The 18,025-nt window shown below is 37.8% G+C and overlaps 1 protein-coding gene across 1 annotated transcript; it reads left to right on the top strand.

The window, feature by feature from the left end:
• The first annotated feature begins 17 nt into the window (after positions 1 to 17).
• Positions 18 to 17,406, top strand: LOC140941213 (ADP-ribosylation factor-binding protein GGA1-like). The gene is made up of 17 exons (XM_073390190.1): positions 18 to 65; positions 144 to 228; positions 1,739 to 1,814; positions 3,551 to 3,649; positions 5,166 to 5,289; positions 6,050 to 6,093; positions 7,507 to 7,563; positions 7,857 to 7,937; positions 9,350 to 9,484; positions 10,643 to 10,727; positions 12,018 to 12,266; positions 12,864 to 12,919; positions 13,273 to 13,918; positions 14,636 to 14,700; positions 15,225 to 15,332; positions 16,021 to 16,131; positions 16,598 to 17,406. The coding sequence occupies exons 1-17, from the start codon at positions 38 to 40 to the stop codon at positions 16,694 to 16,696; spliced, it is 2,148 nt and encodes a 715-aa protein (XP_073246291.1). The 5' UTR covers positions 18 to 37; the 3' UTR covers positions 16,697 to 17,406.
• The last annotated feature ends 619 nt before the right edge of the window (positions 17,407 to 18,025 follow it).

Here is an 18,025-nt window from a genome sequence, read left to right as displayed (position 1 = left end):
TCTAACGCATGCGTATAAGCGAAGTTGAAAGGGCAAGATGGCGGAAACGTTGGAGACTTTGATTGGTAGAGTATATTATGTTGAAAGTTTGAGTTTCTTTTGGTCAATCTCCCGAGATTACTTACGGAAAAACTTTCTCCTAGATAAAGCAACGGATCCATCAAAAACAAACGATGGAGTTGATTACAGATCTCCAGTATGTGACAGAATTAATCTAGATCTGGATGGGTAGGTCTTCCTGAAGTTTACCTTTAAAAACTAGTCATAGTTGTCACTAAATCTGCCCCCGACCTTTTAAAACCCGAATGAAGACTCCTTGTGGTTGTCCATGTATTTGCTATGAACCTTTGAAATGCAGTTTTCGTATTAGAGTTTCTGAGTGTAATTCTTTTGTTTTCTGTTGTGTTTTTTCAATTATTACACTTTGTTTCCTGGGTTTATGAAAATCCAGATACATGTCATTCTTAGGATGGAACATTGTTTTTTATACATCCCATAATGAGTTCAACCAACACTGCAAATGTAATAGAACGCGTGTTAAACAAAAAAACCATCTTTAATTATTTATTTGTAACTAATAATATAAATGTCCTATAACTAATGTGTCGAACGAATGCTTTGGATTCGAGTGTGACATTCTTGAACGCAACTGATATAAATGATTTCGCAATAAACTAACCCTGGTAAGGGCACTCAAGTTAAGCCCTGTCGGTCGGGGTTACAAATTCTAAGTGGATGGGTGACCAACTGCGAATATCGTCTTAAAGGTCCATACGTTGTTCTTTCTTTTCTTCTTCTTCTTTTTTGCGTATTATATGGTGTTATTGTTAACAGTGTATTGAAAAGCAGATTTAGCATTATTTCGATGTCCAGATTTAGAAAAAGACAAAAACAAAGAACAAATATGGCCCGGTGCAGTTCGCCTGAAAATTATTATTCTTCGGGCCTTAATACAGAGCTGAAACTTTGCAGACTTTGATCTATATATCTGTGGGGAAACCGGCAAACTAAGAAATCTGGGTTTTCGACAGTGTAAAACGATCATAATTCCTCTGATTCCAATCTCCTGTTCCTCTGTCTCTTGCTGTCGGCGTTGCCTTCGCTGTGCTAATCGATGTTTCTTTTGCTCCGGGGTTTCTTGTTGACGTCTTCTCCTTCGTTGTTCATGCTGAATTTGAAGTCGGTGTTCTCGCTCCAGAGGAGTTTCGGTGGAAAATCTTCCTGGGTGAGGATTTGGAGCCACTTGTTGTGCTTGTGTGTGACACAATTCGGCGAATGCGACTCATTGACAAACCCAGTTTGCGCGGTTGCTGAGCCTGGCGCACACGCTGAAAATTAACCAGGACCACCGAGCGTGCCTAGTTTCATCAAATCGAGAAAATTTCGAATACTAACACTACGACGATACGATACTTTTACTTTACGCGGGGGACATTAGGGTGCCTTCTCGGGTTTCGGCCTCTGGGCCAGAACCCTGCGGGGGCAATAAATATTATATTGTGACTGGCAATTAATACTAACCCTAGTACGATATAACATGCGGTTTTGTTATTCAGTGAGATGCAAATATGAAGACGAAAATAGAACAGGAGATTCAGGCTGCGTGTTGTTTATTACCCAAGAAACTTAATTAAGTTTATTGTTAACTTTTAGCTTTAATATTAATTTATTTTTTGGTTTCTAAATAAATATTGTATTGTATTGTTTCTAAATCTTTTCACGTAAAACAACATGGCAGTCCACAAATTGGGATTCGTTACATAGCAACAAAAGTAAAGAGTTCCCATGAAGAGGAAGCAATACTTGGTCTTAATGTGAGTTTTACAATCTGTAAATATCATAACATCCCTTACTGTGCTTTTCCAAAGAAACTCTGAGGTCCAAAAAAAGCCAACAATCTTATTAGTCACCTCCTGCAGCTCTTTCAGCTGATGATCTAGGAAACAATGGCACCTGATTACATATATGCAAAAAGGTCAAAAGGTCATGTTTTGGGTTAAGCTTGGATTCAAGCCCCTCAATGTGGAAAAAAGGGAACAAATCAGCAACTAAAGGAAGCCAAGTGATGGGCTAGACCCAGTCTCTCCTTACTTTTTCTTTTCCTTGCCATGTCCTCATGATTTTTAGTCCCCTTCCCCTAAAACAGAGAGCTCGCCCACAGGCTTGTTTATATCCTTATTGTCATAATAATATCATTAATATTATAATTAGTAATGGTAACAGGACTAAGTGGAGTCCAAAACGGTCTGTAATGATGCGAGTGATTAACAAAATCAGACGACCGCGTAGCGGGAGTCCGATTTGTTTAATCACGAGTATGATTACAGACCAAATTGGACAACATGAAGTTCTGTTACCAATTTATCATAACTTTAACAAAATTTGTGATATAATAGGCTATTTTTTAAATCAAAACACAAGAAATTCGAAATTTTGTTTTGCTAGCAGTGAAAAAAAAAAGCCATTTAAGCGTGCGTGATGGCGCATACTGTTCAATTACTTAGGCATGACGCGTACTGTCCTATCAAAGTGTCCAATTAAGGCTGAAATCAGGGCAGTTGAAATCAGATTTGAGAATTTTGTTATAGTTATGATTATTATTATTATCATAATCAAACCTGGCCCAGCAGTCAAAGAAAATTAGTACTTGCTGCATTTGTTTTAATTTTGTGGTCATTTATGTAAAGTTTTAATGAAGAAAAGCTTTTGAAACAATGGCTCAAGCACAGAAAATTGTTCCATATGAAACAAGCAATTCTCACTGCTTAAAATGGATCAGATTACATGAGGAGATAAGGAAAGCTTCATTGATAAAAAGAATAGAATCGCTTCTGTTGGAAAATCTGATGTTGGGAAAAAAATTCTAACCAGCAAAGAAAAAAGTAACAATAAAAGAATTTCCAGCCTTAAGGGAACAAAGAGCCAAATTAGACAACACTTTTTTTTTTCAAAAGCTAGTCGAGTTTATAACAAAATGAAAATAAAATACTGGTGTGCCGGACATCACATGTCCTTGCCCCTTGAAAACGTTTCAAACAGTGCAGCAAAAAAATTCAAGTTTCAATTGTGTAACAAAATTGCCCTAGGAAATTTTAAAAGAGACTTAAAAATTAATGATTAAACTACTTAAATATTTATCTACAAAGTGAAACTGAATCAACAGTAATTTTGTAGCTGGACTGGTAAGGGAAACAATCATTCTGATTTTTCCCCAAAATATGACTGTTGTTCACGGTACAGTTTGAGGGCAAGAGATCAGTGTTCATCTCTTCACTGATTTCAGCCAAAGATGAAAGTTGTCAAATACACGCAGTAATTTGTGTGCGATATGGTGGATTTACATGCAAGAAACACGCTTGCAATGCTGCAAATTTCCTGAGGTCTGTACTTACAGAGACAATTTCACTTTACCATTGATTATAAAATAATGTATTATGCAAGACAATGAAACAGTAATTCAGGCAACCCTTAATGAATTTACAATGTACAGTTATGAAGTAAACCATTCTTTTATGTATATTACCCTATACTTCCTTTTCCTTTTAATCAGCTTATTGAAGCCTGCGTACAAAACTGTGGCCAGCGATTTCACACAGAAGTTGGAAAATACAGATTCTTGAATGAGCTCATCAAACTTATTTCATCCAAGGTAATGATATTTCAGATAACCACATTATTTGTAGTCGAAGGTGCTGTTTTTTGGGACAGTTTTGCCATTGTAAATAATCTGTTCATTGAAGGAAATTTTGTCTTATTAGTGCATGTGACCAGATTTTCCAAAGTTTATTTTCCCTAATGCTAATGTTACAGGCCAAATTTGGTTTTAACCTACATGTAGGTCAATTCTTAATTTCCTTTGTCTTGTGGTGCTATTAAGAAACAAAGGAAATCAAGGAACAACCTAGGTTAATCAAAATTAATCAGAAATCAAATTTGACTAGTTTAACATCTACAGATAATTATTAATAGCAGGGTACAAAGAAAATCATTTTTACAGCTTGCCATTCGGGCAAGCTTAAGGTAACATTTACTAGTCCAGACGTCATTTCAACTAGCCCCAAAAGCTTTTTGTAGAGCAGAATTGATTTCATTGTTCTTGTGTTATTTGAATTCCTCAAAAAAGATCACTTGCCCATCGGGCAAGTTAAAAACAGAATTCACTAGCCAGATAGCAAAATTCACTAGCCCCAGGCTATCGGACACTACTTTCTTTGCATGCTGAATATCAAAAAATAATACAACAAAGTGGTAAGAAGCTAGGGGCTTTCACAACCCATGGATGACAAGAAAACCTATCTTAATGCTTGATCATTGACAGCAACACAAAACTATCATGTACAAATGAAAGAAAATTGTTTATTTTTAACTGTTTAAATCTCGTACTGTCATAAGAGAGAGATCACTGTTATGTCCAGGGTTTTCAATAACAAATTATTGAAGTAGCCAGCAGGTTTGAGTAGAGTAACTGACTGTAGCTGTTAGTCCCCTTCTTTTAAAGAGGTCTGGAAGCATGCTCTGCCAGAAAATTTAGGAATTTCAAAGCCCTTAATTGCGATTTCCAGTTTTGAGGGGACTAAATTGGGTACAAATAAGTGTGTTTTTCATTCAAGAAAATATACACGTAGCTTTCATTCAGGTTTCACATCCACGCAATCAATTCTTACAAGCAGTGGACAAATGTCAATATTCAGAATTAAGAACATTCGCACGTAAACAAAGTCTGCGTAAACTTTTGAAGAACATGAGAAAAATTAACTGAAAAAGAGCATTGTGTAACTGAAGCATAACATAACACCAGTGGTTCTTGAAAACACATCATAATTAAGCTAACGTTTTCATTCAGTTTTTATGATGTTTTTTTGTTTACAACATTATTAAAACAAGTTGCTTTTTTTGGGGGGGGGAAAGTAGCTGACTGTTCTGAGCAAGTAGCCAATGCATTTTTGTCTGCCATTCGTGCTTACTGAAACCCCTGTATGTCAATGGTAGTTATCACATTATAATAATGAAAGTATCAGGTATATTTTAAGGTGAAATTGCACCTGGCTTGCAAGTTTGCTGGCTGCTGACAGATTCTCCATGAATAATTCACTATAAACCATATTATGTTGAATGTATTAGCCATTTACCTTCTGATTGCCAGTCTCTTTTTATGTTGACCCCAGTATGATGGAGACTGGACACCTGATGCAGTTAAAAAACGTATTATAGAACTGATGTACAGTTGGACGGTAGGATTACCAAAAGAAACCAAAATTATAGAGGCTTATAAAATGCTAAAACAGACAGGTACAGTAACTATAATATCAAGAAATATGATCATGTACTTTGCTGTAGATTGATTGAGTTTATATTGTATTATGTTTTTATATGTTATAATTCACAAAGGTTTCCCTGTAGATTTATGTGCTTTGTACCATTCTCTTAAAAAGTAATATTTATTTAGTTTTTTTGTCTTAAAAGTGATGAAGTGATATGTAAAGTTAATACTCCCATCAATGTGACTCCACTATCAAGTGGAATAAAACAAAAGAAAACAATCCTGACGGCTTTGATCCTGACTCATACCCAGTCGTCTCTTGTCCTTTGTAGGCTGTAACAGAACAGCAGATCCCTTCAACACCTCCCCCCCCCCTGCCCACCACCACCTTCTCACACATACATTCTGCATGCGCTTCCCACATTTATTTAAGAGAGACAAAGGAGAAGACGTGGGATGAGTCAGGCTTAATGACCTGCCTTGCTGAAGTGTCGTCACAGCTGTTTGGTCACACAACAAGAATTTGCAAGGTCAGGTATGGGCCATGCACTAAAAAGAACTTCAAGAAAATTGGTGTCCAGGTGTCACCCTTTAATTCCTAAACTGATTTGAGATACACATAAAAGTTGTCTTGGGATTGGTAATCATAAATCATGAATAAATAAAAACTTAAATAATTGCCCTTCCCAAGGATAAAAGAGTGTCCCCAATCATGCTTCATGAAAAAAGTATAGGGGACATTCATTGCTTGCTCTACAATGTAATTTCCCATGATTGTTATTTTTGCAGGAATTGTTACAAAGGACCCTCAAGATCCTTATGCGAAGCCTGTAGTACGTATTGACTATAGTGCTGTTGATGTTGTTATCTTATTTATTAACGTAGTACAGTATCCCCTAATTGGAAGGTAAATAATGGTTGAAAGTATACAATAGTTATACAGTGATGAAAGTTTTGAATTTTATATACAGGCTGTAAAGCACCATGTACTGACCTTGAGGGGGGTAAAATGTTATATCTTCTGAAACTGTTGTGAAACAGAACACCGTAATATTGACTTGTGCCCTAAAAAAATGAATATTATACAACTATCCCCCAAAGGGGAGGTGAATAGTGGAGGATATATACCAAGATGCGAAGCTTCGAGGTACATATCTAGTGCTGTTCACCGACCCTGAGGGGGATGGTTGTTTTGTATTTACCAAGTCAGCTGGAGAAAAATGAAAAAGTAACTTTTTGTAAATTAAAAATGTCACTTAGTAGGAACTTTGTCTACATTTTCAAACATTTTGGGGATATTGTCAAGAGCATTTTTACAATTTTGTTGCAAATTTAGTATGAAAATAATTTTCTACCTACCAGTAAACATTGACAATCCAAAGTTTGTCGCTTTCTTGGTATTTATTTTATACCACTGATTCATTTATCGCTCAAATTTCATATTCTAAATGTGACGCCATCTTGGCTCTGGTCGCAAAACAGTGAATAGCCAAGGTTATTCCGAGTTACAGGAGCCAATCAAAATGCGCTAAAATTGCTATTCACTGATTTGGTAAATACTAAATTAAGGATACTCCAAGTTACAGAAGCCAATCCAATGCTAAAATAATTGCTATGGGATGACATGATAAATGCTAATAATATATTATGATTATGGTTTTATGTGATATTTCTTATTGATTCATTTACATAACACTGAATTAAGATACGTGTAAACTTTTGTCATTTGTATTAATATTATTGTATTGCCTGCAGCATGCAACTTAACTTGCCCGATGCAAAATGAATTTTTGGGAAATTTAAATGACAGAACATCTGTAATCAACCCTGCTCCTCAATTTTTTTTGGCTAATTAAAATGACTGTTGGGCTAGTACATGTTATAGCTGCAGCTTGCCCAAATGGCAAGCTGTAAAACTGAATTTCTTCGCACCCTGATTACCAGTACTAAATAGTTTATTATGTTTTGTTTTTTTATTAGTTTAGTGTTTAAACTGAGGTTGCAGGGAGTATTTTCATTTTTAGTAATATTTTTTGTCAGGATTTCTTTTGAATGGCAGTTGATAAAAGAAACTTTCACACTCTTTCACATCTCATCAATACAATAATATTCTTACTACTTTATTTACACATGTATCTTTAAAAACCTAACATGAAATGCTCATTATTTTGAGTTAGTGTAAGTTAAGAAAAACACCATGGTCAGTAATAATGATATAATAATACACGTAACTTTTTTGTTGATAGGATCCACCACCTGAAAGACCCAAAGATACAATATTTGAGGATGAAGAAAAATCAAAGGTTAGCTTTTTTGAAAGATATAACTTGATATGTTTTTTTGATAAGATACATGTAAATCCTGTTATCTTCTGGGTATGTATAAATATGTAAAAAGTTCTAAATATTTTTATAGCTTGGGATTTGAATGATTATGGTATTAAAGGAATACAGTTTAGGTTGTATTCCTGAGGAATATCTGGCAGATTTTAGCTGACCTGCTTATTAACATAAGTTTATTCATCTATCAAAACATGCATGCATGACTGTTCACTAATTTGTTTTTGTTTGTACATTAATGTACATTGTTTATTTAGCTTCTGTCTCGGCTTTTGAAGAGTTCACATCCAGAAGATTTACAAGCAGCAAACAGACTGATTAAGACCATGGTCAGACAGGTAACAAGAGAAATATTGTTTCCCGGGTAGAGGTGGGGGAGGGGGGGGGGGGGGGGTGGTGGATGGACTTTCACACAAAAGTGACGGGGATGCTTGTCTGAAAACTAAAATTAAACCCCTAAGGGAGACCAATGTGGCTCAAGCTTAAATTGACCTCTGAAGGACATCATACTAAAACAGACATCTAAATAAGAGCAAGAGTGTTTTTTATTGTGCTAAAGATGTTAGCATAGAACGCATTCATCTATGATAAGATTTCATAAGCATTGTAACTTTCTTTACTCGTAGCCCTAAGTGATACACAGGGAAAATGGAGAATCAACCTAGGTTTAAAAGATTTTAACCTGAATTTAATTTTGACCTGTGACATATCCATGTTTATAAGATGTGGGGGTGGTTGATACCAATAGGCCACTTGCACTAAGAGGTCACGTGACCAATGCTTCCTTTGAACAACGAGTTGGAATCTTGCTGATGCCAAAAACTGTTAGAGCACACAAAAATTATCTTACACCCGAAATTTGAGAGGAAACGCATTTAAGGAAGATATTTTATGGCACTTTGATTTTTCAGCAAAGTAGCATGATTTGTATTGGCCGCCATGTTGGAGGGCATACTTTTGCCCTCCAACATGGCGGCCAAAACTACTTCTTGCTCATATCTTGTTCTACGTTTCATATTTATGCTCAGATGTGCTGTAAACGTTATCACTTCATCTTTTCAACATTCTCCTTGAAGTTTAAGTGCAAAATTTGTGTTCAGAGAGAGGTAATTCATAATTTTAAAAATCAAATTTTGGTCTCGTGACCATTTACGAACTTATTCATTTTAAGAAAATGGTTCGGGTTTGAAAAACCAAATTACCATTATTTTGTTTAAGATATGACCCACTAATCGTCTTTCGAAGGCAAAATCATATAACTTTCATTTTCATAAAAACGATGTCACATGCCTCTAAGTGCAAATGGCCTATCGGACACAAAACAAGACAAAAAAGCACTTGCCTAGTTGTTGCTAAAGTTTATAATCCCAGAGCAGTCATGTATGACAACCAACTCCTTTTTCATGAACCTCAATTTTATCCTATTTTCTTTGGCAAATTAATGTTGCTTCCTCTTAGGACGACAATGATGCAATAGTTAAAGCAGGATAGCTTGGCATGACAGGTTGCTCCACCAGCACCAGGCTATTGAACAGGACTTTTGTTGCACACTGATGAAGTAATAAACCAAACTTTTGAGTGAAATAATCTGTGTTTCCCATAAATGAAATTGGATTACTTCCTGGAACTAGTGAACTGCCTTAGATTGTAAATTAATTTTTATAAATACTTCTGCAATAATATTTGAATACTGTTCTAGATGTGTTATCCTATGAAATAGTACATGATCTGTTGTATTTATTTTGATAAGGATGAAATGAAGATAGAACGGCAAGTGAAAAGAAACACAGAAGTAGACACATGCTGCAATAACATCAAATTGTTAACAGAGATGTTGAACCACTACAGCCCAAGCTCTCCTGCACAGGACAAGGAGTTGATGAAGGTAAGTAACATAATCGTTATGGTCCAGTGAACTTGTAATAATTTAACAGGCTGAATTATAAGCTTCATGCTCAGTTTACACACTAATAGGGACTTCAAGCTAATCACTATGGCGACCTCTACTATGGCAGTTGTGGACTTGTTCATTAAATTTCGCTGTCAGTAAAATGCAGGGAAGATGTTATGACTGGAAAACGGGAAGCGTCAAATACTTTCTTGATAAAGTGAATAACAACCTATGATACGTTTTAAAACCAGTGATCGTAACAATAGGAAAAAAGTTGACTTATACATTAGTAGCTACTATGCCACAAGACTGATAGGTTTTCATATTACAGTATTTGGAACTGTGGCGAACTGTCATTTCCAAGCATGTGCACTGTGTCGTTTTAGGACTTTGGTAGAGGTCGCCATAGTTATTTGCTTAAAGGCTGTAATATTTATTTCCTGCTGACAGCCATAAGCAGACCATGCCAGCTGCTCTTTGCGATATGCTTCTTAGTTAAATTGCTGCTCTTTGTGAATCTATGCATCTAAATAAATTAAATTTTCATTTAACTGCATTTAATTTATGAAGATGATGTGAACTATGGAAATACAAATTTTGAATGAAGACATGATCATCACAGTGGTTGTTGCAATTTAAGCAATTGCAACTAAACCCGAAAAAAATTTTTTGGGACTGCAACAGAATTTGAACTCATCGCCTCTGCATTAGCATTATAGTGCTCTACCATTTGAGCTATGAGGACCTATACATTGGCAGGAGTCCAATTTGTTGAGTTCATCTTAACCTGTGAAAGGAATGAAAAATAAAGATGATGTGAACTGTGAAAAGACAAATTTCGAATGAAGATATGAACGTCACAGTGGTTGTTGCAATTTAAGCAATTGCAAATAAACCTGAAAAAAAATCTCGGGACTTCAACGGGATTCGAACTCCCCTGGCCTCTGCATTAGCACTGCAGTGCTCTACCATTTGAGCTAAGAAGACCCATACATTGGGAGCGGGCCATTTTGTTGAGTTCATCTTAACCCGTGAAAGGAATGAAACATGAAACATGTATTTAATTTAATCCTCAGCTTTCGAGGGTGTTTGCTTTGTATACTGGACTTCTGCACTTGGTATAATGTATACATTTTGTTGTTTAATTGATAGGAGCTTTATGATGCCTGTGATAAGATGAGACCACAGCTGTTTAGATTAGCAAGTTCAGCAACCGAAGATGGTGATGAGGGGCTAGGTCAGATAAATCAACTATGAAAAACTCCTTTGGTTCTAATCAGATATAAAGATATTTTTAGATGATTTAGGATCTGTACTTCTCCTGGGTTGTCTAGAAAATACCTGGAAATTCAGAATTTTCTTCCAATGCTCTACTGTAGAAAACAGCAGTTGGATATTTCTCCTTATTTACGTGCATCTTCCTTTGATTTTTTCATTTAGAAATTAATTTCCATGAAATAACTGAAAAGCATTTTATAGTGTTTAGTTGTATGACTAATCTTTGTCTTAGGTCCGGTTTAAACATTGCATTTCATGTGTGCTGAATCAAATTTAATGCTAATGGTGAAAATCTACGGTCCTTGCTCATTTGCATTAGATTCAGCACAAGTGCATGCAACAATTGAACTGGGCCGGGTTGTTAAAAGCAGAGTTAAGATAACCAGACTTGCTAACCCCCAAAAGGCAAAAAATGTGAGACTCTGAACCTAGACCTGAGAAAAGTAATGAGAAATGGGTAAAAGGTCGTGAGATGTCCCAAATTTCCTATTGGAAGGACTTTCAGTGGAGGTTATGGGTATTGGAAGTCACCTATCACTTTAAAGCTGGAGCAGTAAACATCACGATCAATTTTACGAGTTATAGGTTTTGTAATTTTTATGTTTTTTTGGCGGCCATCTTGAGAGAAACAGCCTCACAGTTGGTGGCAGCGGCAAGTAGCGGTAGGCTAGAAGAATGCAATCAAACGCGAACGCTAAGCGTTTTCTTCGAATTGAGCTGGCTATCTATTGATATCTGACTTGGAAACGAACCCTACAATTCCAAAATTGTTTGGAGTTTGACTTTGGAGAGAGCTTGAAAAATCAGTTGCCAACTCGTGAGAACGTGAGATAGGTCGTGAAATCGTGAGAATCACGACAAAGTCGTGAGACTTGGCAAGTCTGGATAACCTAGGGTTAAGGGGAAATTTGAATCAGATATAAAAGCTTAAGAGGCAAATTCAGTTATATTCTTAGTCTACAATTTGATGGTTGGATACTCTAAAAAGAATACAGAAAGTTATCCCGGAAAATGCTTTTGAACAAAAGAAAAAGAAACCCAGCTTTAAATTTAACCCTGGGTTAGCGTTAATTGGCCTTCAAACAATTAGGCCCTGGACGTTAACATTTTCTGATATATTTCTGGAAAACTCGTGGAATTGTGCTCTTTGTGGGAAGAACCAACCCTAGTTTAGTGCAGCAAATCAAATTTAATACATTTTTTTTTTAAAAAAAAGAACTAACTGTAGTTGTTGTGCTGACTTTTTCAGCTGAAATCCTACGGGTAAATGATGATCTATCACGAGTGTTAGAGTACTACCGAAAGATATTTGGATTAGCCCCTGGCGTGTCCGCTAGGACTGAACCAACACTCCCTCCAACAACTCAGACTGCAGATGTACATGAGGTGTCAACAGGACCTGCGTCCACACTTATTGATTTAGGTGTAGGCGGTCAGACAGCTGATTCAGCAGAAACACCTGCTTCTAGTGTACTGGAAAACGAACTTAAGGCCCTTGGTAAGTATTGAGGTATTTATTTATTTAATCACGGATGTCACGTAAAGAGAAGAGAAGCGTGACAGCGCAAATAATCGAATTTATGAGATTGTGGGATTGGTTAGTAAATTCAGAAAGAAGAAGGTGAAAAAAGCGCCCTTGCCAAATATCAGCCTGTTAGTGCAAATTAGCGGGGAGATATAAGCACCTTTATGCCCTGATGACCCTAGACAAATCCTTCTAAAATTGGCTTGGTACGTAACGTTTACGGTCCATGCCTATTTTAGAAATATTCATATGGACTCATCAGAGCATTACTTTGCTTGGGAAGAAAGGGAAATGTGGCCGGAAATTTGCCCTTTTTTGGCGTTATCAATGTATTGTGTACTGATCAATAACAAATGTTCATGTAATTGGTCTTCTTTCTGGTGTGCAGTTTGCGCAAACTCACCGTTATATTTCTGTCGTTTTAATATGGCTTTCAAAATGTACCCACATATTTTGAGCACAACAAAGTGTAGACTGAATTTTAAACCTTTTTTTTCCACTTGGTTTGTGATTTATTGATACTACTTGATAACTGTAACCAAGAGAGAATGCTGTAACATTGTTTTTCAGGGCTTCATGACATTGATGCTCCACCTGCAGCTTCCACCGTGCATTTGCCGATCCAGGTACAGTTTTTTTTGAGATCCATCAATTACAAGATACAGTACATGTATTTCATTCAGTTTGTACTTGGTATGTAAAAAGTGAGGGGTAACCTCGAAAGTCCCGGTAACTTTTCAGTTCTGTAATCAAATATTCAAATCAAAATGTAAAGAATAAAATCGTGGGTCCTACATGAAGCTAACAAACCAGCCCATTTTGTTTAATCAACTGATAGTTTTTTCATGTTATATGAAAATGTATATGAAAACAACAATTACCGCTTTTCGGGCCCGTTAATTATTGAGAGTTCTGACAAAAAGGCCCCAGTTTCGTAAGGAGCCCTAAATTCACTTTACTGTGTGTAAAATTACCACAGGGAGCGCAACAACCAGCCAGTATGGGACCTTGGGGAGCACCAGCTCAGAATTTTGGCATGGGCCCAACGAATATGTCTTCAACAGTGGGCGTGGTCCGACCCATGGGTCAATACCAAACACCCGGTGTGGGCCCGCCTGCTTATATGGCAACAGGACAAATGCCTAGAATACCTTTCCAACCCATTGGACTGGGAGTAATGTCAATGCCACCCAGACCAGGGCCAATGAGTATGGGTTCGAGTAGCCTCACCATGGCAACCACTGGGTCCGGAGGCCGAGGAACGGTGAACCGGAAAGGAAACGAGCCAACAAAGCCTCCCAGTGCCCTTGACCTACTGGGTCAGGAAATGCTGCAGACACAGAAACAACAACAGAAACAGAAACAAACTGTAACACCATTACAGGAAAAAGCAGCACCCGAGCAGCAGCAGCAGCAGCAGCAGCAGCAGGTTACAGGCCCGTCAACAGACAGCTTACTATCACTTGGGCTTGAGCCAAGTGCTGCATTATCACCACAGCCTGCCGGTTTACTTAATTTAAGTTCCAATTCACCTGCAAGCTTCGCTTCTGTCACAGCACCACCTAAACCAACTGTACCTGCCGCCCTGGACAATGTATTTGTGCCTTTAGATACCATAAAACCAGGTAAACAGGAATGGTCGGTTATTTAAACGAAGTCTAACTTAAATCCGCGGCTTAACAAACCTTTAGACGTGCAGATCTAATAATAGGCTCTAAGCCTCTATTGAGATTATTGCTTTGGATTTCCAGACTGGAATTATTTGAAATAATGACTTTCTTGAACAGTATGTTTACCTAGTGCAACCTTTTATCAGTCAGTCGTAGAAAAGACTTCAAAACAGCCTCACTTTGTCAGATAACGTCAAGCAAGCGAAAAACACGAGTGCACAGAACGCCGCTTCCTGTCAAATACGTCAAACGTGAAAAAATCGACACAAGCTATTGTAGTTTCCCCACTAAAAGTACCTGTAATACAGAAAGAGCGTTCTTCCATGAGTTAATCGTTCCGAAAGCTGAAGAAGACAGAGTCTGTTCGCTTTGCTTTACGTGGTTGCTCGTCTAATCGAAATGAGGTGGCTAAAAATTATGTCCAGAGATGTCGTTCGTGTACTTTGCGCACATGCGTGTTTCAGTAAACCTGCTGCCACATTCCGCCTTCTTTCGGCCAGGGCCTTTGTTTTTAATGCGTTGATTGTGTTCGCTCGTAATTATTTTAATCATACATTTCTCCGATTTTTGACTTGTGGGATTAACTGTCATTTTGATCGGGGAATGAGATAACATTTTACAAGTTCAGCCGGAAGAATCAAACTACAACGCTTCCCCTTTTCATTTCCATAGGAAGCCATCCACCACTAACAGCTCTTGACAAGAACGGCATCAGAATAATTTTCCATTTTGCAAAGGTAAGTCCTGGTGATGTGAGTTATGTCCTGTTATGCGTTGCGACAAAAGTCTTATATTGTGTACATTCAGTGCAAATTATTAACTCTACAGTCTGACCCTTAAGGGAGTAATTTGAGTAAGAAATCATCATCGTCATAATCTGTAGCATCATCGTCATTTGTTAGTACAGCTTTCACAAAAACGCATCGGTTATCATCTATCTTGGGATCAGACTCCTTTGGTGGAGGAAACATGGAAAAAAATCGCGAGCAAGCCATCTCCTCACGATTTTCCCCCCTTTCCTTTACACGGAGAGCTAGGGATCAAGTTAGGTTTCTGGGAAACTGCCCACCTACCCCTCCCCTAACTCAACATTTTGCCCTAAGTGAGAAGTAAGTGTTAATGTTGACTTAGGAGAGGGGTAGGCATCATCATCATCATCATCATCACCACCACCATTGTCAGGGTAACTCATCGGCTAGCCCTTCTCGTCTGACTATTAATTTATTTAACACTTTGTCAATTTGCTCCACTTAATTTACAGACAAGTGCAGAGTTAAATAGGAATGATCTAATGATAGTTGTCATATCCACCATGAGTTCGCTGTCTTCAGCGGTTAAAAATTTTATCTTCCAAGCTGCAGTACCAAAGGTAAGAAGATAAGAGGTTTCTCTCGACCATTATGTCTTTTCTTTGTTTATAAACCTTTGCTGATGGGGCGGAGCAGGGTAGGGTGCACTTATCAGCTGCTTTGGCCGAGGGAAAAGGGAGCTTATTCGGAAAAGGTGAGCTCAGTGAAAATTGAGAGCCTTTTGGGTGAAAAACAGTATGTCAATTTACTCCATTTTCTTGTTTTTGTATTTGCCTTTTTTGTACTCATCAGCTTCCTTAATCCGGGCCTCTGTCATTAGCGCACCCGTGTATTCACCTTCATTTACTTTTTTCGAGAGAGCAAGGGTGGCGCAGTGGTGAGAGCACTCGCCTCCCACCAGTGCGGCCCGGGTTCAAATCCTGGCGTCGACGCCATATGTGGGTTGAGTTTGTTGTTGGTTCTCTCCCTTGCTCCAAGAGGTTTTTCTCCGGGTACTCCGGTTTTCCCCTCTCCTTAAAAACCAACACTTCCAAATTCCAATTCGATCTGAAACGCACGGATACGTTTCAACGAGTTCTTAAGAACTCTTAAGTGCTCCGTGGGCAAACAAATTACATATTTTTTTTCCTCAAATCTCTTTGACCGGCCACATTTGTGGAAAATGGGTCACCAGCAAGGTTCCAGTACTCGCATCAAAATTAGATATGAATTTCGGACGTTATCGTGGGGTCTTGCTTTGTTTTGCAGACGATGAGAGTGAAGCTTCAGCCTCCATCAGGGAGCGAGTTACCGGGTTATAACCCCATCCTTCCTCCTTCAGCCATCACTCAAGTCATGCTGATAGCTAACCCCGCAAAGGTAAGCTCTGTCATTGCCGAACTGCTGAGTGGATAATCCCTCTGATCGTGCGTATGGCATCATTCCTTTTTTCCGTTGAGGTACAATCTTTCCCTTGTTGATGATTTATATTGCGAAAGGTTTCTGACAGCGGTTTTTGGCCTCTACTTGTTTCTTTTGTTTTGTTTTGCCACGGAGTACCAAGAGACAAAATCTGACCAGTGTACTGAAACGTCTTTTCGTGACGTTATTGCATTATTAAGATGTGTAAAGGACTATGAATTAATTGTTTTAAAATACGAATAGATGCTTAAACTCATGGAGAAGTTTTTGGGCAATTGATATAACTAAGTTTTCGCTCAAGAGGATAAATTCAAATTAGCTTGTAATCACTAGGAACTGAATGTTGTAAAAATGTAGCTATTCATGTGTTTGAGGCTAAGAATCGTAAATGCTAACTCTTGGAAAATTTTTTTTTATATCACAGGAAAAGATCAGGTTAAAATATAAAGTTAGCTACGAAGTTGACAGCATCCCAAACACAGAAACTGGAGAAGTGGACAGTTTTCCTAATATTCAGGAATAACAGATAATTACCCGCCAGCGTGTACCATTACTGAAAATTAAGGTGCGGATTTTAATTAGCGGCTGGGTTTCAGGAAGTGGTTTCTGCTTGCGTTGAACAACACTTTCTATTTAAATTAAGGAGAACGATTTTAGTTAAGATGTAATTATTATTGAAATTGATGTACTGCCTTTTAAGGCCTAACCTATTTTCAACCAGTTTTCCTCATGTCATTTGGTACCTGTGATCTGAGGCGAATCACTGAATTGAATTCACCGAAGAAGATACTTTATTCTCCAAGATATGAACCATTTTATTATCATAAACTCCCCATCAGTTAATACTTCATCTTTGATTCATAAAGTAGCAAGTTGTCGTTTCGGTGGGAAGGTTTATTATATGACTGATTCCGCAGCGGCAAGGTGCAGTCAGTTCTGTGCCCTGATTGGCCCATCTTGCCCGCTCGCGGGATTTCCCGCTTTGGTCCCTCAAGAGAAAGTTCTCTTTTAGGCCATATAATGAATAGAGGATATTACATAGCCGCGCCGAGTGCGAACGAGTGAAATATTTTTCAACACGAGAAGAGAAATTTCGTATCTCCAAGCGGCCTTGTAATGTTCTATTTATTATATAAACACCAATGACATGCCAAACCATTTCACTCAAATATTTTTTTGCTGCGAAAGGCGCGATTTATTATGTAGCCATAGCAACGGTGATCTTGTCACATGTGAAAATAACGTGTGAAGATTTCATAATTTCGCGCTAAAGCTCACCTGGTATTTCATTGGTGTTTATATAATCAATTCTTGTTCGCTTAAGATGGCTGAATGTTGATCTTGTTCTTTTTTGCACTGGAAAAGTCTCATAATACGCGTTAATACTGAAAAGAAAAGTAATAGCAACAGCAAAAAACAAAACCCAAAGCTAATAAGTTGAACATACGTTGGTACTTCCAAGAGGTTTCATTTGAACATAACGACGTAATTCACACGATTCTTTCTTCTCTGAGGTAGCTTGCGAATAAAGCCGAATAAAGAGGCTGCTTCGGTGGTATGTATTCGCAGGATACCTCAGACATATGCTCTAATACAGCCGCCTCTTCCTCAGGCGCTTCGTTTTCTGCATGGTTTCGCATAGAGGCGAGCGCGAAACGCGAGTGACTGGTGACGAAGCGCAAGGAACCATCGAGAGAGAGACGTCTGGGTGGGTACGATATAGTACTCAGAACGATGCAGTACATTTCTTCGTAGTTATCGATAGGAATGACAACCTTCTTGAGCTCATTTTCCATATTTTAGTGCTTGAATCATTGATAGGCTAAGAAGTAAAATAACTGCAACCCCTTTA

This window comes from Porites lutea, chromosome 6 (genome assembly GCF_958299795.1).
Source record: "Porites lutea chromosome 6, jaPorLute2.1, whole genome shotgun sequence".
In the NCBI taxonomy this organism is placed as follows: domain Eukaryota; kingdom Metazoa; phylum Cnidaria; class Anthozoa; order Scleractinia; family Poritidae; genus Porites; species Porites lutea.
This window is presented reverse-complemented; position numbering and strand designations above follow the sequence as displayed.